This window comes from Drosophila mojavensis, unplaced genomic scaffold, assembly GCF_018153725.1.
Source record: "Drosophila mojavensis isolate 15081-1352.22 unplaced genomic scaffold, ASM1815372v1 contig_80, whole genome shotgun sequence".
NCBI classification, from domain to species: domain Eukaryota; kingdom Metazoa; phylum Arthropoda; class Insecta; order Diptera; family Drosophilidae; genus Drosophila; species Drosophila mojavensis.
The window spans coordinates 3,987,781-4,012,727 of record NW_025318906.1 but is presented as its reverse complement, the minus strand read 5'-3'; the positions used below and the strand labels follow the sequence as shown (position 1 = coordinate 4,012,727).

The window sequence follows — 24,947 nt, the reverse complement described above, 5'->3', positions numbered from 1 at the left end:
TTGTGTAAGATATTGACCATCCATTGTTATCTGTCATCCAATAATAATTCAAGTGAAATTGTCACCTAAAAGTCCCCCTGTACGTGACCGTGTGTATACTTAAGAGGGCTACAGAGATAAAACTACCCAATGGGAATCCCAAGAGAATTCCGAAACAGAGCACAGCTCTCCGAAAGACAAAGGCAATGCGTGGCTGTATATAAACTGGTTGCACAATCAGTTGAGCCAAATCAGTCGAACTGAACAGCCTAAGCAGCCAACAACATTTACAATGAAGTCTATCGTGTGCTTAACTTTGCTCGTTGTCGTGACTCTGGCAATAGCTCAACCTGTGGTCAAGGAGACAGTTGAGGTAAAGGAGGATTTCGTCGTTAGCCCAGCTGCTTTGGAGGAGGTGCAGCCTGCAGCACCCGTTGCCCATCAACGTTATAAGCGTGCCACCTGCGATCTGCTCAGCTTCTTGAATGTGAACAATTCAGCCTGCGCTGTTCACTGCTTAGCCAAGCGCTACAAGGGCGGCTATTGCAATAGCAAAGCTGTTTGCGTTTGTCGTAATTGAATTGTACAACTTTTCCCCCACTTTTCCCAAATAAATGATTTATCAATAAATTAAATGAGCATGCTCTCATATAGTAGTATTAACTTCTATTTAACTCATTTACATTGATTAGTTTTCAACTGCGATATTTTATACAAATATTTATCTACGTTTATCTACAGATTCTTTTCATTTATAATAATTTATTTAGTTTCCCTTAAATAATTTCAATAACTACATTTAACTGTAAATTCTATTCATTTTGTTACGTTTTGTAATATATAATTTCTCTTATAGCATTTTAATCCACCGTCACATATATAATAAGTAAGAACGGGTACTACCTACTGCAGAATACTCCTTCACTGTCAAAACGCTACCAGATCAATTATCTGGCTATGCCCGTTTCAAGTTGTTTTATGTAGATGAGTGAAACTAACTGTAACAGTATAGAAGATAAAGGTTCTTTCGATTCGACACGGTCCGGTAGCTGTAGATATAATCGCATTCCCGTAAATAATTGTAATTTTACAGTAATTTTTTTTAAATTTTCTTATTGTATATAAGGATACATACGCTTAGATTGAAATTGACTTTTTTCCGAAAGTAGAGCGAATTCAGTTGTTATTTTTTGCAAGTAAGTGAGACAGACGTGTTCTAACCGTTCTTTATTAAAATCTCTATTTTGCACAAAATAAACATACGATCATTTCACGGGATTGCGACGATAAGTTCAAATATTTACCACAACATTTCATTTTCCAATTCGCCAGACCTGTAGAACACCTGTTCAAATTATCTTTGCGATATTTGAAGTATCGTAGCTACGTGGCAACATAAGGTGCTAACAACAATTACAATGAAGAATATCGCGTGTCTGATTTTGCTAGTCGCTTTGGCTATGGCAACAGCTCAAACTGAGGTCACGGATATTGGGAATACTACTACTACTACTACTACTACTACTACTGCAGCAGCTCTTTTGGAGGAGACAAGACGTGGCAGAAAATTCCGAGAGACTTGCACCCGGAAAGGCACCAAATTTGTGAAGAACCAAGCCTGCCAAGCTTACTGCATAATGAATGGCTATAGATCCGGACATTGTAACAAAAAGGATTGCATCTGTACCAAAAAAGGAAGAAAATTGTAAATAATAGAGGAAATTGTAAAATTTGTAAATAAAATTAAAGACCGCTCTCGTACTTATATAAGTTGTTCCATCTATTTTTATATAATTTCAGCTCAATTCCGTGAATTCCCTGAACCCTTCGAGCAACTGATATTTCCAGAATTATTCGCACATGCACACACACAGATACGCACGCACGCATAAACACATTATTATTATTATTATTATTATTTTTATTATTATTATTATTTTTCATGGAAGCGACAAATGCAATACTGCTATATGGCAGTGAAGTATGGGCGGATACCTTAGAGGCGAATGTAAGGCGAAAACCGATGCTAGCTGTGCAACGAAGAGCAGCCTTAAGGATAACATCGGCGTACCGCACAGTCTCCGGGGCGGCCGTGACTGTGATAGCAGCAGTCATACCGGTTGACTTGCTTGCCCAAGAGCGCAAAAAAATATGGAATCTTCGGCAAAGAGGAGAATACTCAGAATGTGCGGCAAAGAGCATACGACAGCAAACCATAGTCTCGTGGAAGGCGAGATGGTCATGCGAAAGGTATGGAAGATGGACCGCTAAAATAATACCCGATCTGGAGCAGTGGATAAATAGAAAGCACGGTGAAACGTCTTTCTATTTGACACAACTACTCTCCGGACATGGATACTTTCGAAAGTACCTAAATAAAATGGGGAAAACTGCCGAATCCAGCTGCATTTACTGCGAAAATGCAATGGACGATGCAGAACACACCTTCTTCAATTGCAAAAGATGGTCGGAAGAAAGAATCGACCTGGCAGAAACAGTAGGTGAAGTCAAAGCAGAGACGTTAGTACAGCAAATGTGCAGCAGCATAGACGCTTGGAAAAAAGTCTATGACTTCGCCGAAAAGGTTCTGCGGCGGAAGAAGTATGACCTGGACGCAGGCACACAGAGGGCAACGCTCATTTAGAGCACACAATGGGGTTCCACCTTGAAGGGTAATGCGGGATATCTCCTGGTTCCAAGGTGGATTTGAGCCCCGGAAGAGGAGGATTTTTTAGTCGTTAAGCAGTTATGCAGTCCGACACACCGGTCAAAGTGACGACATGACTGACGGTGCATAAAGCATTTTTTCCAACCTCAGCCCAAAAAAAAAAAAAAAAAAAAAATTATTATTATTATTATTATTATTATTATTATTATTATTATTATTATTATTATTATTATTATTATTATTATTATTATTATTATTATTATTATTATTATTATTATTATTATTATTTTTATTATTTTTATTTCTTTTGCCATAAAAAAAAACTGTAAAATATCAAGTTAAACCGCAAAATGCATTTCTCCGATTTGTTACACTCGAGGAGCTGGCGTTCAAATTGGATTTGGGATATTTATGGATGTATGTGTACGTATATAAAAGCGGCGCACAGTCACTTGAGAATTGTGATAAGGTAAAGTTAAAGCAGTTAGCAACATCTACAATGAAGTCCATCCTGTGTCTGGTTTTGCTTGCGCTCATGGCTCTGGCAATGGCTCAAACTGATGATAACCTGTCACCTGACCAGCGATCCCTCTGCAAGGGGGGGAATGCGATCTGCAATGCCTACTGCCAGTCAAACAAGTATAGGGGCGGAAAATGCCAGGGAAATTTTTGCGTTTGCTATGAATGAAATGCATAATTGTAAAATTATGTAAAAATTTTAAGATTTTTTAATAAATTCTATGAACATACTTGTGTATAGTTGATATAGTTTATAGTGTATATATACTATATAGTGTATATATACTATATAGTGTATATATATATATATTTTACATTTATGTATTGCTTAACTGACATCATCGATTTTTTTCACAGTCGATAGTGACACCATCGATAGTACTATCGAAAATTTAATATAGTTAAAACTTAAAGTCGGCATTTACATCTACATTTATAGCTAGAATATATAAGAAGAAAAACATAAACAAAAAATTCAAAATTTTACATTCAATTTTTACTTTCTTCATATTTAGCATCATTACATTATCTTGGGACTAATTCCACAAGAAGTAAATCCATATATATGAATACATCCTTATATTGTCCTATCATTGTCATTATACTCATGATGGCCTGACCTATACTTCTCCACACTGCCTATTTTTTTTTTTTTTTTTTTTTTTTTATCGAAACAATAGAAAACCGGGAAATTTTGGTGTCGGGTCGGGACATCGGGACATTATCTCCAAACGCGGAATATTTTGCTATCATCAGATTTTGAAAGTTTGATATACATTGATAATCCATCTACAACACGTCAACTGCTCTACCACTTGGACAATTCTCTACCACTACAAATAGGAAGTCTTCTGGCATACCGGAAAATATGTTATCAGATTTGCCACACCCGTTGAGCATGCGTTCAAATTGGATTTGGGATATTTAAAATGTTACGGCTACGTGGAATCAGCACAAGGCAACGCTGTGGTGTATAAAAACCCGACGCACCAGTCCGTTGAGGCAAGAGAAGAGTTAACAGTTAACCAGCTAACAAGATCTACAATGAAGTTCATTCTTTGTCTGATTTTACTGGCTCTCATGGCTATGGCAAGGGCTAAATCTGAGGTCGAGGAGCCTGAGCCTCCTTCGGAGGAGGTGGAGGACAAACGGCTTTTATCACATTCTGTCTGCAAGTGGTTTGATTCCCCTCTTAATAAGAATAGAGCTTGCGTTGCTTACTGTGTATTACATGGATATTGGACCGGACGTTGCGATGTCTGGCATGTTTGCCATTGTGTACCCAGATATGTTAAATAACAAACTTTCGTAATGCATTTAAAGAATTTTAGTTAATTTTAAATGAACCTGTTCGGGCGATCCCGAAATTGCCCGACCTAACAAATAAAGCAAATTTGGAACATCTATTTTCTATGTTTCTCCACATAATCCCCTTTTGACTCTATACCATTTTCTATATGATGTCCTATGGATGCTGTTTATACACGATTCTGCCCTTTCAGTCCGCTCACTGTGATCAATTAAATTGAGAATTGAATTGAATATATCACAGTTATGTATGAATCATCGCCAAATCCTCTATAGAAACATCTAAATATTTCCTATCTTCAACTTCGAATTTTCGATCAAGAGACTACGTAGAGCTCTTTGTCAAATGCTTGTAATTTTGCCCAGGTCCTATACCAGGTTTTATACCGTCTAAGCTGCTAGTCAGCATGAATCTGTTGATCTGAATTAGCAGACTCCCCCAGAGTCCGTCCGTATGATCGTCGAGATCTCGGAAACTACTAATGCTACAGCCATGAAATTTTAAAAATCGCTTCTATCACTTATTCCATTTTTGCTCATTCAACTTATGATTTAATCATTTATTTTTACAAGTTTGGGAAAAGTTTTACAATTCAACGAACAAAGACGAAAAAATTCTCTCAAATTTATATTTTTAATTTGTCGGGCAGTTTTGGGATCGCCCGAGAACGTTCATTTGAAATTATTGCACAATTTTTAAATACATTTCGATTATTTTCTTTTTCGAACACAACGGCAAATGCCATCGGCATCGCAAAATCCGGCGTGAAAACCATAGGCTCTGCAGAAAGCACGGCAGGTTCTGTGCTTATTAACCAAGACTTTAAACCAACTGCAGATCCTACGGGACGTATTAACTGGGTCTTCCACTTCCACTTCCATCAAATTTTCCTCAACAGCCCTATCCACAGGCTCCGTGGTCGCGGCACCGTCGTCAGTTTGAGCCATTGCCATAGCCATGAGACCAAGTAAAAACAGACACAGGATGATCTTCATTGTAAATGTCTTTAGCTGCTTAGACTGCAATGTTGAACTGATTTCAGCTGGCTGTACATCGGGTTTATATAGATCCAAATCCAATTTGAACGCCAGCTCGACGGGTGTAACAAATCGGAAAATGCATTTTTCGGTTAGACTTAATGTTTGAAATGGTAGATAGTTGATTAAGATCACACAGATATCACAGATATACGACTATACATATCTACACCTACCGAACCGTGTCAGATCAGCAGAAACTTGATTAGTTATAACTGAAAAGGTAATGGAATAATTTTAAATATTTCACGTAAATCCAGATTCTTTTCATTTCGTTACGTTTGGTATTATATAATTTCGCTTATAGAATTTTAATTTCGTACGGGGACGCCGTTATTTTTTATGGGGTATTTGCTGCAGAAGAAGCCTATGAAATTGGTTGACAAAATAAGACAGAGCTCTGCGTTTTTCAAAAAAAAAAAAAAAAAAATTATTAATAATAAAATAAATAAATAGGGTAAAGAACATTCATCAACATTCAAAGCCTTTCTGCTTCTACCAGCACCGTTATTTCACTGCTCACAAAAGTCTATTTAAAGTGGCAGCTGATGATTTATTTATTTTTAATTATTATTTAATCTAATTGCATTTGGAATACAATGAGGCTCAAAAATTTGCACGGGTATGTGAATACACCTATTCGAAAAATATATAAACAACTTGGCGCTGCATCTACGCAAATTGGGAATTGACTAACATTTTTATTTTATAACTTTTGCGTTACTTAATGGATTACCATGAAATTTTCAGCATATGTTCTACATATAACTGTAAAACATTCTCGATTCGCCACGGCCATGGCCACCACACGATATGCGTGGATATGTATATTCGCCACATCTTTTTGATCCATGTCGAAGATCCGAATCCGTATCCTGGTTCTTGTATGACCCCTGCATTTGTTATTGCAGAAATTGTAAAACTATGAAAAGTTTCAAGATTTTTCAGTAAATGAAATCAACATACTTGCTTGCAGTATATATGTATATAAGTTTATTTATTGCTTTGTCGAGCCGCAAACAACAAAAACACCAAAAATTTCAATTGATGATTCAGTTGTTTTTATATCTTTGTTGGCTCCGCTCTTTAAAAATCTTTAAAAAATTAAATAAATAAACGCAAAATTGATTAGTTTTAGCTAACAAACACTTGTGAAATGGCGATTGGTGCAAAAATTCTTTCATTTTCTTTTGTTTGCTTAATTTTATAAAAATTGGTAACATGCATTTTGTTAATTCATTTAACTACAGTTTCGTTTTGTCTCATTTCGTGACGTGTTCATTTCTATAAGTTGAAGTATAAAATGTTGTTAATCAACCGACATATGTATAATTATTCGATTTAATTGTTATACATACATATGCATATACTTATAGTTTCTTTTTATATACTAAGTTAACTTGGTTAGAATTAGTTAATGTATATTTGATGTATGCAATAAACATATTATATATATCCATATTAAATATTATAATTGAGAAAAAATGTGTTAAATATACATATTATTATATTTTGTTGCGCTTTAAATTATTTTTTTTTTTTTTTTCATATAATTTTTTTATAATTGATTTTTTTTTAAGGATATATTTTTGTTGTATGAATTTCGTAATCATTTATATTTTACTATTAAATATATATTATTATTATAATTTTTTTTTTTTTTTTTTTTGCATTAATTTATTATTTTTCTTCTGTAATTTTTGAAGTTATTTTGAAATATAAAATTGGTTGCTTGAATTTCATATAAAACAATTTGTTATTTTAATTTTTTTTTTTTTTTAATATTTATATAACTACTTTTCCACTGAATTTTGTTTTTTTATATATATATATTTTTGTTCAAAGCTTTTTTAACACATAAATTTGGTATGAAATGTTTTTTATTTTATTTTAATTAAAATAAAATTTGTATTATTTTTAAAAATATATTTTCCAGTGAATTTTGTCTGAAATGATTATTTATTCATTTATATTTCCTAAAAGATGTTTTTTTTTTTTATATAAAATTTTTTTCGATGAGTTTTGTCGGAAATAATTATTTTTTCATTTATATATTTTAAAATGTATTTTTTTCATATAAAATGTATTTGATATTTTTTTCTTAGGGTATTTTTTATGAAATATTTTGCTTCCTTATTATTTTGGAGTTTTAATTTGTATTATATAATATTTATTTAAATAATTTGTTATATTTGTTTTTAGTAAAAAAGAGTTACGAACATATAGCACAGATTTTTTGATTTTGTTGTTGTTGTTGTGTGTATTAAAAGCTCCATAAATTAGAGTTTTATAAAGAGTATATATAGATATATAATAATATATAGTAATATTAATATATATAATTTTAAAGAGGCTAGCAAAGTTTTAAATTTCATAATTTAGTTTGTTTTGTTTTTTTTTTTTTTTTTTTTTTTTTTTTTTTTTTGTTTGGCCAAATCACAGGAGAATTAGAAGTTTTAATAACAGAAAAGTCTAAGAGAGTTAACAGATTAGTATATATCTAACATATAACATATATACTATATAGAGTATATCAAGCATGCATTCACACACACACACACACACACACACACACACACACACACATTATGTTAAATAAAAGTTTTTAGTTTAAAGCTTATGAACACACGAGATTTGCTTTTTGTGCTTGACCAAGTTTTGTTTTTGTTGTTGCTTGTTCTGTTTTTTAGGCCTCTCATTTTGTTAATTTGTGTATAAAGATTGTATATTCAATTTTGATTTAATATTATAAAAAGAGCATATTTATATATTAAAAAAAAAAAACGCTCAACATGTTTGCTTTATTTATGTTTTTGTTTCAATTCTTTCTTCTTCTTCATCACTTTTGTTTTTGTATAATAAATTATGTCTATATATATATATATTTTAGAAATATGTAAGTAGGAGGCGCACATTATTTATTACTTTCTCTCTCTCTCTATCTCTCTCTGTTTTCCCTTTCCTTTTCTTTGACTTTACTTTACGACTTAGAAATACAACTTTTAAAAAATTGTTTTGTTTTTCTTTTAGAAAATGTGATATTAATTATTGAAAACAAATATAAACTAAATTGTAAACAAAAACAAGAGTAAAATATATATCAAAAAATAAATAGTAACTAGTGAAAAAGGTATTCATATATATATATAAAATATATGCATATCAAGGTAAAAGGTAAACCTAAACGCATTCAGCATTCAGCTTCAGCTGCATCTTTGCCTCTGATTCTCATTCGCCTGCCCCTGCCACACTCTTAAACGTCTACAACCATCTTCTTGTGTATATCCGTATTGCCCACAACCGAACAGAATTCATCGAACGATATCTTGCCATCCTCATCCTTGTCCGCAAAGCCGATTGTCTTGTCCACAATCTGCTGCAGTTGCGTGTCTTTCAAATTGTTGCCAACCATCATTTTGAGTACCTGTTGGAAATACATTATATTGATAAATAAATATTCACTCCAATTTCGCTCTCATCTCATTCTCACTCACCTGAAACAGTTCACCATTCGATATATAGCCATCGTTGTCCATGTCATAGATGCGAAAGGCGAAGCGCAGCTTCGACAATTTATCGCCCTTCACGCTGAACTGGGATACGCCTTGGATGAACTCCTTGAAGTCCACCTCGCCATTGCCATCCGCATCGAAAATGTCAATGACGCGCTGCACGAGCGGATTCTGTTGCAGTTCCGGCAGCGACATGAACTCATCCACGCTCAATGCGCCCGAATTGTCCAAATCCAATTTGCGGAAACGTTTGCCCAAACGACGAATCTCATCTGCATCGACTGAGAGAGTAACACAAAGAGAGAGAGAGAGAGAGAGAGAGACAGAGAGAGGTAAACAAAGTGAAAGAGAGATGAGAGTTAGTATTAGTTACATATGGAAACAGTTTCCTCAAGTCAGGTGTGACTGCCTGCGCCCTGTATACTCGGTGCACCCTGTGCTGCTCGTGATCGTCTCTATTTATAGAGCATCACTCGCCCCCCGCCTAAGCGAAAATGACAATGAAAATGTTTATTGATATTCATAATATGCATAGGCTAATTAAAAATAGAGCAACTCTCAGCAACAAATTGTGAATGCAAGTATTGTGCTAATGACACTTGTTTATATATCAAGCAAGGGAAAGTGAATAATATATCTTAAAAATGTCCATTTGTATTCACATATAGTTCAAGCTCTAATTGAAATAACTAACATGTGTCATCCTAGCACAATGCATGTAAACATACACATTTACTAACACAATTTCAATTACATAACTTTATTCCACTTTACATATAATTTGAGATCTTTCCAATTGGAACATAACATAGCATCATCCTAGCACAAGGTTCATACTCCAATCAACTACCAACAAGAAAAGAGCTTTCAACTACAAATACACTACACACCTTCAATACACAAGTATCATTCTATTACAATTCACATTCTCATTGGCGCATGCCACAAACAAAAATAAACAAGTGTCACACTGGCACAATTCTCATATTCCAATTGGCAATAAATAAATACTGCTCCCATTGGGCAAACAAGGCGCATAAAGTAACGCAAATAACTGTAAATGCAAAGGCAATACTAATTGGATTGCAGGCATTCAAATTTTTTGTGGGATATTTTAAGTGTTTTAGCTGCGTGGAATATGCATAAAAGCAGCTGGCCAAATTCCATTCAAATGACATTGAGTATATAAAAGAAATATATATGCATACATATGTATATAACTATTAACTTACAATTCGAGCACATTTCCATAGGTAGCGATGTTTCATTTCCCTGAAAGGCAAACGTAATGTTTGTGTTAATAAATTTGAGTGAAACGATAAATTTGCCATTTGCATCTAAATATTGAAAAGAATGCCATAAAAGCACTTTTCTCGAATTTTTGTTATTTGGCAGAGTTTTATTACCATTTTGTGTGTGTATGTGTTTCAGGCTTGAAAATGTAATTAGCTATAAATGTATGAACACCAACAACAACAGCAGCGAGACAACTTTTATTTTTCCTATTGACAATTAATAAAAGATTTTCACTTTTTTCTCGTTTTATTTGGCGACTGTGACACTTTTTTGTACACAATGGCGTCTGACCATTCACAGGTAACGCGCACAGAAAGTCAGCTGTTTTTCTTTGGAGCAGAGTGATGAAAAAAAACGCGTTCACCCTGTTGACTCCCACGCTTCGAACTGGTGAGCAATTGCCAATTGGAAAACAGCTCTGTTATCCAGCAGTCTGTTAGGTACATTAACGCAAGTCTGAGCTCATCACTGTAAAGATACTCAGCAGTGTTATCTAGAATGACAGAGTGAGAGGGAGAGAGAGATCATATGAAATATAATGGGAGATGAGAAAATATGAGTTGGCTATTTATACATTAAATAATAATAATAACTAAAATAACTAATAACTAAAATCAAACAGAACTGCAATACAATGTGAGCGAAACGCAAATTGAGCAAGATAGCGCAAATTTGGTCAAACATTGCTGTAACGGCTATTTTAACAGGCAGCGATAACTATTGCACATGTCTATCGAATTTAAAAATGTTGCGCGCTTACAATCGATTTTTAAAATAAAATCAAAGACCTTTTGTGATTTTGAGCTATACAAAAAAACTGCTGCTGACACAAATACATACTTGAATGCTAAGCAATATGCAATATGCTAATAATATGCACAACAGAAATATACCCTGTATTTGCTGTTGATTCACTTAGTTTATGCATGACCCAATAAAAAGTGCGCAACAAATGAAACTAGAAATATTCGGATCACTGAATAATTAGGAATCAGTTATCTATTCAGCTTCCGCTGACCTACAAGACAAACAGCTGACAATTATAATCGGTTCGTAATGCCAACTGAGCTGAGACCCTATGACGATCAAGTTGCTTCAAATTGGATTGCCCTTTGATAACTGCCATCAGCGGAAAGTGAAAACTCAACTGGCTGTCGGCTGGCCCACTGGGACGGGAATTGCGGCTAGACACTTGTGGTGCTTCCAGCCCCGTCTCAGCCAAGAGATAGCATTTACTGTCTTCCCATATTATCATTATAGCAAACCGACTTGCCAACTGCCAGTCCATTTCGTTGCGAACGCGCCGAGCGTACGGTCGTCGCTACCAATAGAATATACAACACCCACCTACGTCCCACCTCGTCAGCAACCACAACCGCGCAGTAGACATGTCACAGAGCACAACGAACTATGTCTATGCGGATGGCAATGGAGCTACGGCGACGAGACGAAATGTAGCCATTGTGGGAGCCGGTCCGGTAAGTCACTTTTATCTACTGCATGTTATTAGGGACGGCAATTAGCTGGTAGCCGTAATACGCATTTTTTGGTTGTCATAAAGCCATAAATGCCAGGCAAGTGAGACATAGATTAGAGCAAAGCATAAGCAAGAAGTGGAGCAGATAGCATACAGATCTAGATCTACGTGTATAAAATATGCCCAACTTTTTGCGCATCTGGATAATTGTTTAGAGTCTTGGGTAATAATATAACTAGAGTTGCATCAAAAATGGATCCTATGCACTTTCACTAAACTTAGCGAGTATTATTGATTACGTAATTCTTATATATCAAAGCTTTGATAGAGTATTAGATGATCATACATTTGGTATATAATATAAAGCACTCTATAAGGATCTATAGAAGAGTTTCACAATATGTGTAGTGTAGAGTATAAATGGCATAATAAACTATATTTAAAATCATTTAAGCAGTATGAGATTTCCATATTTAGAAAAATGCATTTTCCTATCAATCTTGAAGCTTATACATGTTGTAAAGGAGTTTTATACGAATTCAGCATTAAAAACGTATAACAGTATCATATCTTCATATGTAAACGAAATATCATTATGCAATATCATTATATTACAGCTACATCTAGAGCATTAGCGTGTTTTAGAGCTTATCTTATATTATCATTTACCTGTGCAGGTGGGTTCATTGGCCGCTTTGAACTTTGCGCGCATGGGTCACGAGGTGCAGCTGTACGAGTACCGCGAGGACATTCGCAAGGCGCAGCTGGTGCAGGGGCGCAGCATCAATTTGGCGCTGTCGCAGCGCGGACGCAAGGCCTTGGCTGCCGTGGGCCTGGAGCAGCAGGTGCTTGCCACAGCGATACCCATGCGCGGCCGCATGCTGCACAGCGTCAAAGGACGCACGAGCATTGTGCTGTACGATCCGTGCAACAATCAGTGCCTGTACTCGGTGGGTCGGAAGCGGCTGAACGAGCTGCTGCTGGATGCCTGCGATGCGTTTCCCAACATCCACTGCCATTTCGAGCATAAGCTGGTCAAGGCCAATGTCAGGGAAGGCCGCTTGCAGTTCAGGCTGGGAAGGGAGAAGCAGAAGATGAAGGAGCAGGAGCAGCAGCCGGAGCAGGAGCAGCTGATCTCTGCCAGCGCAGATTTGATTGTGGGCTGTGATGGCGCCTTCAGTGCGCTGCGACAGCAGCTCGTGCGTCAGCCTGGCTTCAATTACTCGCAGGAGTACATCGGCACGGGCTACCTGGAGCTCTGCATACCGGCCAAGGACAATGAGTTTCAAATGCCACCGAATTACTTGCACATCTGGCCGCGAGATTCCTTCATGATGATCGCTTTGCCCAATCAGGATAAATCATTCACAGTTACCCTGTCGATGCCCTTCGAAGTGTTTGAGCAGCTGAAGACCCAGCAGCAGCTGCTGGACTTCTTTCGCACTCACTATGCGGACGCACTGCCTCTGATTGGCGAGCAGCAGCTGATCAAGGACTTCTTCAAGTCACGCCCACAGCACTTGATGTCCGTCAAGTGCAAGCCGTACCACTATATGGACAAAGCCCTGATTCTAGGCGATGCAGCGCATGCTATGGTGCCCTACTATGGCCAGGGCTTGAATGCGGGCATGGAGGATCTGACGCTACTGAACTCCATACTGAATCAGCAGCTTCCGCTGGATGTGGCACTGGAAAAGTTTACCGAATCTCGCTGGCGCGATGCCCATGCCATCTGTGATCTGGCCATGTATAACTATGTGGAGGTGTGCATGGCTTCCTGATATCTACTCGATGTGCATTTATCTACCGATTCTCTTTTTCATCCTCGACAGATGCGTGATCTAACCAAGCGCTGGTCGTTTCGCTGTCGCAAGTGGCTGGACACAACGCTGTTTCGCATCTTTCCCAATCAGTGGGTGCCGCTCTACAATAGCGTCTCCTTCACCAGCATGCCCTACAGTCAGTGCATTGCGAATCGTCAGTGGCAGGACCAGTTGCTGCGCAAAGTTCTGAGTGGCACGATCGTGTTGAGCTTTTTAGTGGCTGTTGGCGCCATCTATGTGAGACGGTTGCGCTGAGCGTTTCAAATAATCAACTTTGGAATGTACATTTGTTTTGAATTATCTTTATTGCCTTTAATTTTATAAACATATTTCACTATCATAGACTTACGTGTTCTATTTGTTATAAATATATAAATATATACTGATTATGTACTACATATTTTATTTTATAGCAGCCAATGAGTTGCTGGCGCCATCTATGCGCGATGTTTCATTTTCTGCTCTCTGTGTTGCATGCTATTCTTGCTTACGCTTTCGATACCGTTAACCGTGCATGCCTAGTGATAGAGGGCACGCTGAGCGCAAGCGCAAGCTTATTTGCTTAATTTAGTCAGTGCGTGTTCGTCCTGTGAGTCGCAAGTGAGATCTGCCGTGTTAAAATAATAAATAAATACAATATTTAACTAAAGAATTAACTTCAACTTTATATGAATATCATTTTTTAGTGAGTGCGTGTAAAGTATAAGAAGTCAGTTCATACACGTAACGCGTAAAGCTTTATCGACGTATAAAAAAAACGCGAAAAATTAGAGAAGAGCAGAAGAGTAAGATAATTTACCCAGTTATATGTTTTGCCCGCGAGCCAGTACTGCCAGCTGCTGGAATATTTCCTCTAAGTCTTTCCTTCACGTAATTCATCCAAATATTTCTTCCACATATTTTCTCTAAGTATATCCTTTACGTATTTCCTCTACGTAATGCATAGCAGAACGATCACACACTTCATTTCACTCGACTGCACAGCCCCCACCAGGCCTGGGCGACTGAAGAAATGCTGCAGGTACTGCCCTTTATATAGGACGACTTTCACTCAAAGCCCAAGTCCCACTCAAATGTTGAGCCCGGTGCCAGGTAGAGGTCGTTGCAGTCGAACTTGAATTGACCAATGGGAAGAGTCTCTGCCGCTGCAAGCATTCTTGCTTCGTTTTACTTAAATACAGGCACAAAACTACTACTGCATACATATAGACAACTTGAATGATCTTCTGTAGTTCTTCTTTGTAGCCTGCTTATAGTATACAGACTGACGGAGACAGATTATAAGATAGAGAAGGAGACAGTCAGGGAGACCACTTTCACACAGACAAGATCTAGCCTGAAATAGGCTATATTAACAACACTGGTGCAAGCACCAGCCTGCAGGCAAAAAAGAGCATCCATGTCTTGTCTGTGAGAGCAAAGCAATAAGAGCGACTAATACATACAGTTATTTAAGCCTAATATTTCTTCGTTTACATGTATTAAATGAATGATAACTGAAGAGTGAGAGAAAAAGACACATTAATGTCTTGTACATATTACCTATGTATGTCTTATACCAACTATAATATTATGCCGTGTTTTTTATATATGGAGTAAAGATTTCGGATAAAATTCCAATTGCAATTGTAGGTCATTTATTTTGGATTCTTTTCATTTTTGTTTAAACAAAAAACATATTTCCTTACTATATTTAAATAGTTTTATGTACAATTTGAACACAATAAATGTGTCTCGTATAAAAATAAATATACATACATGTATCTATGTATGTACATAAATATATGTGTGTGGTTAAAATACTACGCATCGCCTTTGGCAATCTAAACATTGTATGTATGTGCATATATTTGGTTTTTATTTATTTTTGTTTATTTTTGCTGCGTTTAAAAAGTCGATGGCATTGTGCAAAGCCAAAAATATGCCACGGTAGTGTACAATTGCATGCGCGACATACATACATACATAAGCACATCAATTTATACATACGTGCATAGTGGTATTTGCATATTCTATGCTTTTCTCGCATATCACGTGTAACATCGAATGTTTATGCCGGATATCAATGAAAGAAAAACGAATTTTGTTATGATTAACCTCACTTATTTTCTAATTAAATAGATAGAAACAAAATCAATGTATATGTGTGAGTGCCAGCACTGTAATTAAAAATGGCAGCACTGACACGCAAGGCCGACGCTTTCTCTTCACACGCGCTCGGTCGCTCTCCCACTCTACTTCGCTCTTATTTCAATGTCGACGCCGGCCGGTGTTTCGTTATGACTCGCCAACAATGATGACAACAACATTTCACATTGCACCAAATGCGTTGGTTGATCTTGAAGTCGAAAGCTTACTCTCTCTCTCTCATTTCACATTGCACCAAATGCGTTGGTTGATCTTCACGTCGAAAGCTCACTATCTCTCTCTCTTTCAGTTTTCGCTCACATACAATGTACGCAGGGAGTTGCCAGCAGCCAGCAGCCAGCGCCAACAACATGTTGTTAAACTAGGCTTAAAAGTGAAAACACACCAAAGCAATGGACGCGCCAATCGACGACTGACCCAGTGCTGCCAACAGCGGCTGAGGCACGAGCAGAGAGTGCTGAGAGTGTCAGTGAGAGCAGCACACACACTCTCTCGCAAAAAGACTCGACTAATTGTTGTTATTTAAATGTGAATGTTTAATCGTATACACAAACATATATATTTATATATAAGCATATATGTATATACATACATACATGCTTATATAAATGTGGTCGCCCCACACACACATACACACGGTTATTGTTGCTATATGCCGGCGGCGACTTATTTATTTGTGAACTTTTTCGCTGCTTACTTTTTATATTTCGTTTTCTTTTTTTGCTTTTATTTCAATTCTTGACTCTCTAGAATTGTCGGCGTCGCACAGTGGTTTGAGTAGCGTTATTATCTTATCGAATTAACATCAAAGTGAATTTTGATTTTTTTTTTCACTTTTTTTTGCTATTATTATCATTATTTTTATGTAACTTTCTACTTAGAATATTATTAATGACATAACTGAAACGTGCACCACACAAGACCAGAGATATTCACAGCTTGTTTGACCAATGGCATTTGCCTTTGGCCCACAGTGCACTGTCGCTGGCGACGACGCGTAGCTGCGCGATTTGTACAAACATACGGTTTTGCTTAAGCAACGGCCATCAGTTGCTCGTCACATGTTCGACACTCAAGTAGAGACCAATAGCAGGTAACGGAAATTGTGCAGAAAATTGACGATCAGTGCTGTGACCACCACAAACACCACACATTAACAACAACAACAGCAACAACGGTATACAAACAACAGTTCCCGCTCAATATAGTGCAAATTAAAAGTGGGAGATTCGAGAGATTTAACCGAAAGCCGCAAAAAGAAAAACTTGTGTGAGTGCTCCTCTCTCTCTCTCTCTCCCGAATATATATTAATCGAGCTGTTAACATTTCAAACCCAACTACTAGTTGCCAACGCGCTGTTGCCGCCCACAACATTCTCGAAACTTTCTGAGCAACGTGCTCTGACCACACGCTTTTCTGTGTTGTCTTCCTTCTGAGCGTTTGTCTATCTGTGTTTGTGTGTGTGCGTGTTTGTGTTGTTATGTGTTGGGTAAAGGAAAAGCCAAAAACGAATATAAGCAATTAGGGTTTTATTTGTCAGTCGATATTAGTGTAGTACTGTAAAAAGCAAGTGCAGTCATCTTGTCGGTTGTTGGCTTGCGCACGGTTCACGTAATATAACAAACAAAATACAAATTAAACCATCGAACATCGTTTTTGGGCCAGCAGAATTGATCCGTCACCTTTACACCGGATCGTCGCTGCATTGTTTCCACTCTCTTTCTCCCTCAACATCCATCTGCATCTCTCTACGACATACAAATATTCCACATCTCTGTCTCTCAAACTCGCTGTCGCTGTCGCTCTCACGCTTTCCGATCTGTGTGTCGATATACGTTGATTCTTTTTGCTTGCTGATTTATTTTAATACAGTGGCTGTGCTCTCTATTCAAACTCAACAAATAGAATAACTGACTGTGTGTGTGTGCGCGTCTGCTCTATATATACAATACAAATCAAATATACATACATTCACATTAGTGTTACATATACACGTGAGCCAAAACGAACAGAGACTGTAATCGTGTAACCGTAACCAATAACGTCACTCCAACTGTAACGGTCAACCAACAGCATTCGCGCGACTCTCTTTGCACGACGAAGAAAAAGTAAACGGCAAATAAAGAAGCGCGTTCTAACGACTCGATCGTTACGTTGTAAACGCCATCTAGCGTCATTTCGCGAACATTCGGCGTGCGTTGTCCTTGTTTAGTTTCGGCCGTAGTGCAAAAGTGATTTCTCTGCCTCCTTATCGCGCTCTCTCTCTACCACGAGCATTCGTCTACGTGTCTCGCAGCACACATCGCGATCTGCATCTTGAGAATTCGGATAAGAATTATTAAAGCACGACTTATCGCTCAATCCAGCAGGTAAATATTATAAAAGAAACCATCGAACTTTATCAAAATATCGTAACTATATGTGTACTACGTGATCGCGCTGCAGATGACGCTGCCGGGTCTCGGGTTGCCAAAAAAAAAAGCGCCCACCCCAACAAACGCACACGCATTTGCACACTCCATCTCTCTCTCTCTCTCGTCGTCTCTCAATCTCGCGCTCTCTCTCTCTCTCTTTCTGTTAGAACACGGGTATCTCTTTCTCTTTCATTTCTGTCATTTCCGGCTTGGACTGAAACAAAATTCACCTTCATTCCGTTTTTGGGAACTTGACCCTGACGCAATTTTAAAGGCTTTCCTATTTACTCTGGCATTAAAATCTTAGCTATATATGAAATAGATATTTCATGCACATAGCAGGCTAGAAATGCAAAGCATAAATTGTCTCACAATTTCAAATCGATGACAAAATATTCATTTCAGTAACTTTAAACAGCATGTAATCAAAAAATTTTTAAATTCCGTTCTGATTGAGGAGATTTCTTGGACAATCCCTGAAGCTGTTTAGCTTTTGTCAGCCATAAACAAATCGCCAAATGCGAATCATATGCTAACCCATAAGTGTCAGCATGAAGAGCTATTTAAAGTTCCAGTTATCCAACCAAGGAGATTAGAAAAATATTTCAAATATTCCAACAGTCTTCTATGAGGTAAAGTTTTGCCCAACTGAGTTATATATTACATATGTATGTACATATGTGCATATTCTTATGACTAATTTGCCTTTATAATCTCAACTATATTCCACTTTTCCATTCGTTTTTTTCAGTTCACAATTTGTCAACGTTGAGTCACGTGGATTATAGTGTGATTTGATATATAGAATATTTGATATACCTAGAAATTATTTTAGTAATTATACCAGTAATTAGTGTAAATAGGGCCTTAGGCTCTTCCATCCGTATATCCGCTTATCTATATCTTGGGATTCCCAGCTAACAATCTTGCACTTTATGGCATAAAAATCCCCAATTCTTAGACGGCAAACTAATTAAGCGCTTTACCCAAAGCCTATAATAAAAGCAATTGTGAATAGCACACCCACACACATACACAAACATGTACACATGCATACGCTTAAAATCGTTTGGGAATGCAAAAACATTGCGATATATTCATATGCGCCAGCCTACCTACATACATAAATACATATCAATATGTATCTGAAAAAAAACTTACATCATCTTTTGGGCCACAGAGCGGCAGAGGCACAGACTAAGCGAGAGAGGGAGAGAGCGAGAGTAAGAGAGTAAGAGTGAGAGTGAGCGAGGGGAGAGAGTAAAAGAACGCCAAAAATGGCAAGCCAATGATTTTGTTGTTGTTGTCGTTATTCTTGTCGAAAGTAATAGAAATTGCGCGTTAGAATTGGAAATGACGCCAACAACAACAATAATGGCAGCAGCAAAACAATCGAAAGCAAAACAACAAAAATAAGCGTAAACATGCCGCGCACTTTGCTTAACTTCTTTCCAACAACAACAACCACACGCACACACACAAGAAAACTTAAGAATGGTGCAAAACAAATGTGATAAACAGCGGCAACAAGGTTACTAGGGGAATATGCTAAAATATATACATATATAAATAATAGTAGACAATAGTTAATTTATATTTATAATGCGTATAATAATTTTTTGTATTATTCCCTCTTTTTCACTCTTGGCAGCAATAAATAGGGCAAACATTTAGAACAGAGGACGCAGTGAGAGAAAAAAAAGGCGCATTCACGAAATACATCGTCCGTCAGAGCCAGTGAAAGAAAAAAACATCAAGCTACAATAACAACAACAACAACAACAAATACAGCAAGAGCGACCACCAAACAACAACAACTGAAACAACAACAACGAGGCGCAATTTAATGAATTTTGTGATTATAAATATTGCAAAGGTACAACAAAAGCTCATTTAATAAAAAATCGCGGCGTCGAGCACAACGCCGAGCGGCAAAAACCCATCAAGAGTAAAAATCAAATAAAAACAAAAACAAATCGGCGAAAGAAAAAAACAAATAAAAATAGAAAAGAAAAAATCAAACGCACAATTGCAGCAACAACAAAACGTGGCAATAACTAAAACAGAAAGCTTTGGCAAGTTAGAAACAAAAACAAACAACAACAACAACAAGCCGAGCAAGCCCGTGAGAGAGTGCAAAGTGTTCGAACAGTGTGAGTGCGTGCGTGCGTTTATATTTGTGTGTGTGCATGCGCGTATGTGTGCGTGCCCAAGTGCTTGAGTAACAGCAAAAGCAACCGCAGTGAGAGTGCGAGCGCGAGCGAGCGCAAAAGAGCGAGCTTAAGCTTAAGAGAGCGCCGAAGCAAAAGCAACAGTAATTCAACAGCTCGTCAAGCGAAGCAGCAACCAAAGCCAATTGCGCATAGAACAAGCACAGAGGCACATTTAGTAGCAGCGCAAAGCCAATAAAAAAGCAACCAAAAAAAAAAAAAATATAAACACAAAAATACAAGAAAATTAAAAAAAAAAAAATTTTTATTAACACAAGTGGAAAATCAAAATAAAAGAAAAATTCATAAAAACGGCTGGACAAGTTTTAAGTGCAACGACAACGTTACCGTTGTGAAAATGGTAAACAAAGCCCAAGGGAAACAGGCGAAGGCGGAAAAGGACAAACAAGCGACACAGCAACAGGAGAGGTCGCAACAGCAACAGGTGCTACAAATTAACAAACCAAATAACAACAACAACAGCAAAGACAACAACAACGATAGCAATGGCAATGGCAACGGCAACGGCAACGGCGGCAATCAACTGAAAGCCAGCGAAAAGACTAAAAATGCAAATAACAAATGTAACAACCAAGCAACGCGTGCCAAGGCGGGCAACAACAAAGCACAACAGCAGCAACAACAGCACCACCAACAACAACAGCAGCAACAGCAGCAGCAACAACAACAGCGCAGCAGCAAAAAGTCACGTCGGCAGCGACAGCAGCTATTCTTTCAGCCACTATCGCGTAGTAGCGGCAGCCAGCAACAATTGCAGCTAAACAGCAATAGCCACAGCTACAGCAGCAGCAATAAATGTAGCAACACATCAATAACAGCTGCTGCAACAGCAGCAAAAGCGACAGCCACAGCTGCAACAACAACAGCAGCAGCAGCAGCAGCACTTGTTATCAAAGTTAGCTCCAATGATTTGTTAACATCGGCCTTGACCGTGCCCTGTGCCAAATGCTCGAAGCCAGCTATGCTGCCTGGCCTGCTGCCCTCATCCGCCTCCACCAGCAGCGCCAGCTCGGAGGCCAGCAGCAGCAGCAGCAGCAGCAGTTACAGCAGCATCTGCAGTGCCAGCAGCAGCAACAGCAGCAGCAGCGAGCTGCAACAGCAGCAGGAGCCACAGCAGCCACAGCAGCCACAGCCGCTGCAGTCGCTGCAGCTGGAGACGGCAATCGTTTATACAGGCAAACAATATCGTAAATCCAAATCATATATGGGCGTCTCTCAATATGCAACGAAAGCAGCAGCTGGCAACAACAGCAACAGCAACAGCAACAGCAGCAGCAATATTAATGTGCCCTATAGACGTTCGCAAAGCGATCGACGTAATTCATTTGATCGCACATTTGCGGAACGTAATCGAGATTTTGTGCCTATTGTCCAGCCGTTGCGTCCCGTTCTCTCCTCATCGAACATCGCAGGTGTTATAGCCAGTGCCAGCAAATTGACCATCATAGAACGTTTCGGCAAAGCACGCATCGCCTATCCCATAATGCAGGTGAGTCGCAACGAGCTATAAATATAATATAATATAGGTATATATATCATATACATCTATATAATATACAAACGTATATTTTATATAAATGAACTTACTAATTGAGATTAGAATTCTTGAAACTTGTTTTGAATCACATTCTTAATATTTATTGGCCATAAACTTGTTTGGCTGATCACATTTTTAAGCAATTTATAATTAAGGCATTTATTTGAGATTGAGAAAGTTTAAGTGGTTCTTAACTTGCGAAGCATTATATAAAGTGTTATATATAACAAATTCTGACTATAAATCTATTAGATCACCCAGTTTTCTCATGATAAACATTTCACATTTAGAATAATAAACTATTGCTATAGTGCTATAAACTGTTTTAAACTGTTATAAACTGTATTGAACTGTTATAAACTGATAGAGTATGCAATCAGATATATTTAAAAAAATGTTATATATAGGGCTTGATCAATCTTTTAGTTCATAGAGCTCGCTCGTATTCATGAGAACTGTTATAAAGTGCTGTTATAAACTGTTATACTTCAACTTTCATACTTCAAGTTGATCATTTCTGTCCACAATCAATAAGCAATCCTATTCCACTTATAACTCTAGCAATTTCTCTAATTAGAAATTGCTATATTTCAATTTAAGAAAAGCTTCCAGGCATGCCATAATTTCTATTTATAGATTTGATACCAAACAAGAAAATGAAGTTTGTATAGCTCGCACCTTGGTAACTCTTTCCATAAAACATTTGTGTTTTTTTGCTCTTGTTATCTTTACGCCTCAGCTGTTATACATACGCAGATCCATAAAATGATATGGCATAACTGATCTGTGATGATTAAGATTTTGCATTGACAAAGCTTTATATTAAAAACGTGATGCATAACTATAACAATATAGACTGCGTAATCTTTAGTAACTTTCCACTTATATCGTTGTTGTTGTTGCCACATAAAGACTCGAGAAGTTCGTTTCTAATCAGCGCTACCTAAGGAAGCAGTTCTAATTAATGGCGGAAAGGCAATTGGATGATAAGACAAACAAAAAGTGCTGAGAGAGAGAGAGAGAGAAAGAGGGGGAGTAGGAGAATGTGTGAGAGCGAGAGAGAGTGCAGAAGAGAGCGGCTCTCTTTGATTAGTCATCTCAATATGCATCACTGAATCAAATGAAATTACCTTTATATTAGCTACATATAGCCCACAAAGCTTAGCCAATTAAAGTTGTTTCTAGTATTAAGTTTGTCTTTTGTTTTTGCAATTTACTAGGAATTTATATATTACAAAGCTTGTTTATTTGCACGGGTTTGCTTAAGTTGGTTAAAGCATTCCTCCTTATCAATGCACATTTTGTGTCGTACATATAAATTTGCACTGGGCTAAAGACGAACCCACTTGGTGGGTGTTGTGTATTCAGTAAATTACGTATACGGCATGTTTAACACATTTGCATTCAAATATTATTTTAAGCTATCAAGAAGCAATTGCAGTATTACATATTTAGTATATACACATATATATTGATACAGATAATATGTAGTACATCAGTATTAAAGCTGTCGTTATTGATTATAATCTATATGAACTCAGCTCTGACTGCAGCTATATATTAGATATTTTGCATGGATGTCGCTTTTTGTCTACAGCAATATCATATCAGAATGCTACACATTATATAGATTATATAGCTGTCATATAACTAAACTTCACTTAAATGAACTTAATTTCTTATCAATGTCTAAGCACTACTTTTGACAGCCATCATAGTTAGATTTCATTTATTGACGAAATGCAATGTGAATTTCGACTAAACTTCAATATATTATGATCATTAATCATTGGTTCCGTATGGAATATATATAGAAATGTTGAAGCTTTTGAGCCTCTTATCAAAGTCTGACAACCAAATCTAAGAGATATATTATTGCTATATTTATAGTATATAGAATTTATGAACTCTCTCTTTAGAACTTACCAATTTTTAAGTCCTTTATCCGGCTAGAATTCTATATACGAGTTCAGTTCAGATCATAAAGCTGACCTAAATCTCTTTTCGTAGTCTGATCTCTGCTTCTAACTGCATATTCTTATATATTATATACACACATTATTCCCAAGGGTATCTAAACTTCGCCCAAGCACGTCTTGTCTCGCTTTGTTTTGTTTTGGTCTTTGATCTATCATTTTGTGTGTCGATTTTGACAGAGCAGCTTTATTGGATTGATAGATATTTTCTTTAATGCGGAAATTGCAAAGCCTTGGAATATATTTAAGAAATCGAAACAACAGACATGTGTCTGCAGCAGCGATGAGAAAACAAAATAGATATCGAAATACAAATATATATATTTAAATAAAATAAGAAATTAAAAATAATAAAAGCTTAATAAAATATTTGATTTATGTTAATTTTGTCGCGCATCTGCATATGTGAAAAAATAGCATCGCCCAATATATTTTATATAGTATATGATGTTTAGCTACTTCTACTTCTGCTACTTCTTTTTCTTCATCTTCGTCTTCTCGATTGATTAGCATGTGCGTCAGTTTTAGTTGTTGTTGCTTAGTTTGTTTGATTACCTTTAAAGACATACCGAAAACTAGTTCTAAATGTATGCGAAAAGGGAAACTTGTTTTACCACTTGGGATACATTTGTTTCAAATGAAGATCGAGAGTAGAAAACACTGAAAAAATAAAAACACACACACACACACATACACCAAAAATTTACCAAAATGCAAATAAATTTTGGTCTTTTTGCTTTTATTTAAACAATTGACAGCGCCATGTCAATAGTCACGAATTAAGCAACATAGTTTAAACAACTGTCGCAGGCACCTGAAAGCTAAATAAAAGCTAACCTTCACCATATAAATTCTATCCAAACAATCTTAACACACATTGTGAAGCAAATACTCCAACTATTATTATTATTATTATTATTATTACCATTTTTTTGTAGTAAGCTGAACCAATTGCAAATGTGTCAAGAGAGAGAGAGAGACAGTATGATGTGTTTGTGCAATAGACAGAAGTACTTTTGTA

At 37.0% G+C, this 24,947-nt stretch overlaps 4 protein-coding genes and 4 long non-coding RNA genes across 10 annotated transcripts in view; 6 read left to right on the top strand and 2 right to left on the bottom strand.

The window, feature by feature from the left end:
* Nucleotides 1-217: 217 nt before the first annotated feature.
* LOC6578635 (phormicin) lies at nt 218-642 on the top strand. Its single transcript, XM_002004507.4, has one exon. The coding sequence runs from the start codon at nt 272-274 to the stop codon at nt 557-559; it is 288 nt and encodes a 95-aa protein (XP_002004543.1). The 5' UTR covers nt 218-271; the 3' UTR covers nt 560-642.
* A 231-nt stretch (nt 643-873) lies between these two features.
* Nucleotides 874-1,386, top strand: LOC122757712. The gene is made up of 2 exons (XR_006357826.1): nt 874-1,175; nt 1,312-1,386. It is a non-coding gene; the product is annotated as an uncharacterized LOC122757712 (long non-coding RNA).
* A 4,335-nt stretch (nt 1,387-5,721) lies between these two features.
* On the top strand, nt 5,722-6,477 carry LOC122757710. The gene is made up of 2 exons (XR_006357824.1): nt 5,722-6,134; nt 6,263-6,477. It is a non-coding gene; the product is annotated as an uncharacterized LOC122757710 (long non-coding RNA).
* Nucleotides 6,478-8,631: 2,154 nt separating this feature from the next.
* LOC6578634 (calcineurin subunit B type 2) lies at nt 8,632-10,470 on the bottom strand. The gene is made up of 4 exons (XM_002004506.4): nt 10,431-10,470; nt 10,257-10,296; nt 9,007-9,305; nt 8,632-8,936 (listed from the first exon to the last, which is right to left on the bottom strand). Exons 1-4 carry the CDS (start codon nt 10,431-10,433, stop codon nt 8,766-8,768), a joined length of 513 nt encoding a protein of 170 aa, XP_002004542.2. The 5' UTR covers nt 10,434-10,470; the 3' UTR covers nt 8,632-8,765.
* A 1,130-nt stretch (nt 10,471-11,600) lies between these two features.
* LOC6578633 (kynurenine 3-monooxygenase) lies at nt 11,601-14,009 on the top strand. The gene is made up of 3 exons (XM_002004505.4): nt 11,601-11,798; nt 12,475-13,560; nt 13,630-14,009. The coding sequence occupies exons 1-3, from the start codon at nt 11,709-11,711 to the stop codon at nt 13,873-13,875; spliced, it is 1,422 nt and encodes a 473-aa protein (XP_002004541.1). The 5' UTR covers nt 11,601-11,708; the 3' UTR covers nt 13,876-14,009.
* Nucleotides 13,903-16,308, bottom strand: LOC122757744. The gene is made up of 2 exons (XR_006357879.1): nt 14,420-16,308; nt 13,903-14,227 (listed from the first exon to the last, which is right to left on the bottom strand). It is a non-coding gene; the product is annotated as an uncharacterized LOC122757744 (long non-coding RNA).
* A 50-nt stretch (nt 16,309-16,358) lies between these two features.
* On the top strand, nt 16,359-19,875 carry LOC26527867. Of its 3 annotated transcripts, none has more exons than XR_004364212.2 (3): nt 16,800-16,945; nt 17,641-18,137; nt 19,834-19,875. It is a non-coding gene; the product is annotated as an uncharacterized LOC26527867 (long non-coding RNA). The 3 variants fall into 3 exon arrangements; XR_001449211.3 differs by having other exon boundaries at nt 16,800-17,037; XR_006357878.1 differs by having other exon boundaries at nt 16,359-18,137.
* A 136-nt stretch (nt 19,876-20,011) lies between these two features.
* LOC6578632 (terminal nucleotidyltransferase 5C) overlaps nt 20,012-24,947 on the top strand; it is a 68,974-nt gene continuing 64,038 nt past the window's right edge. Inside the window, exon 1 of the mRNA XM_002004504.4 lies at nt 20,012-21,902. Coding sequence (XP_002004540.3) covers nt 20,751-21,902 — 1,152 coding nt within the window. The 5' untranslated portion in view covers nt 20,012-20,750. The remainder of the gene's footprint in view (nt 21,903-24,947) is intronic.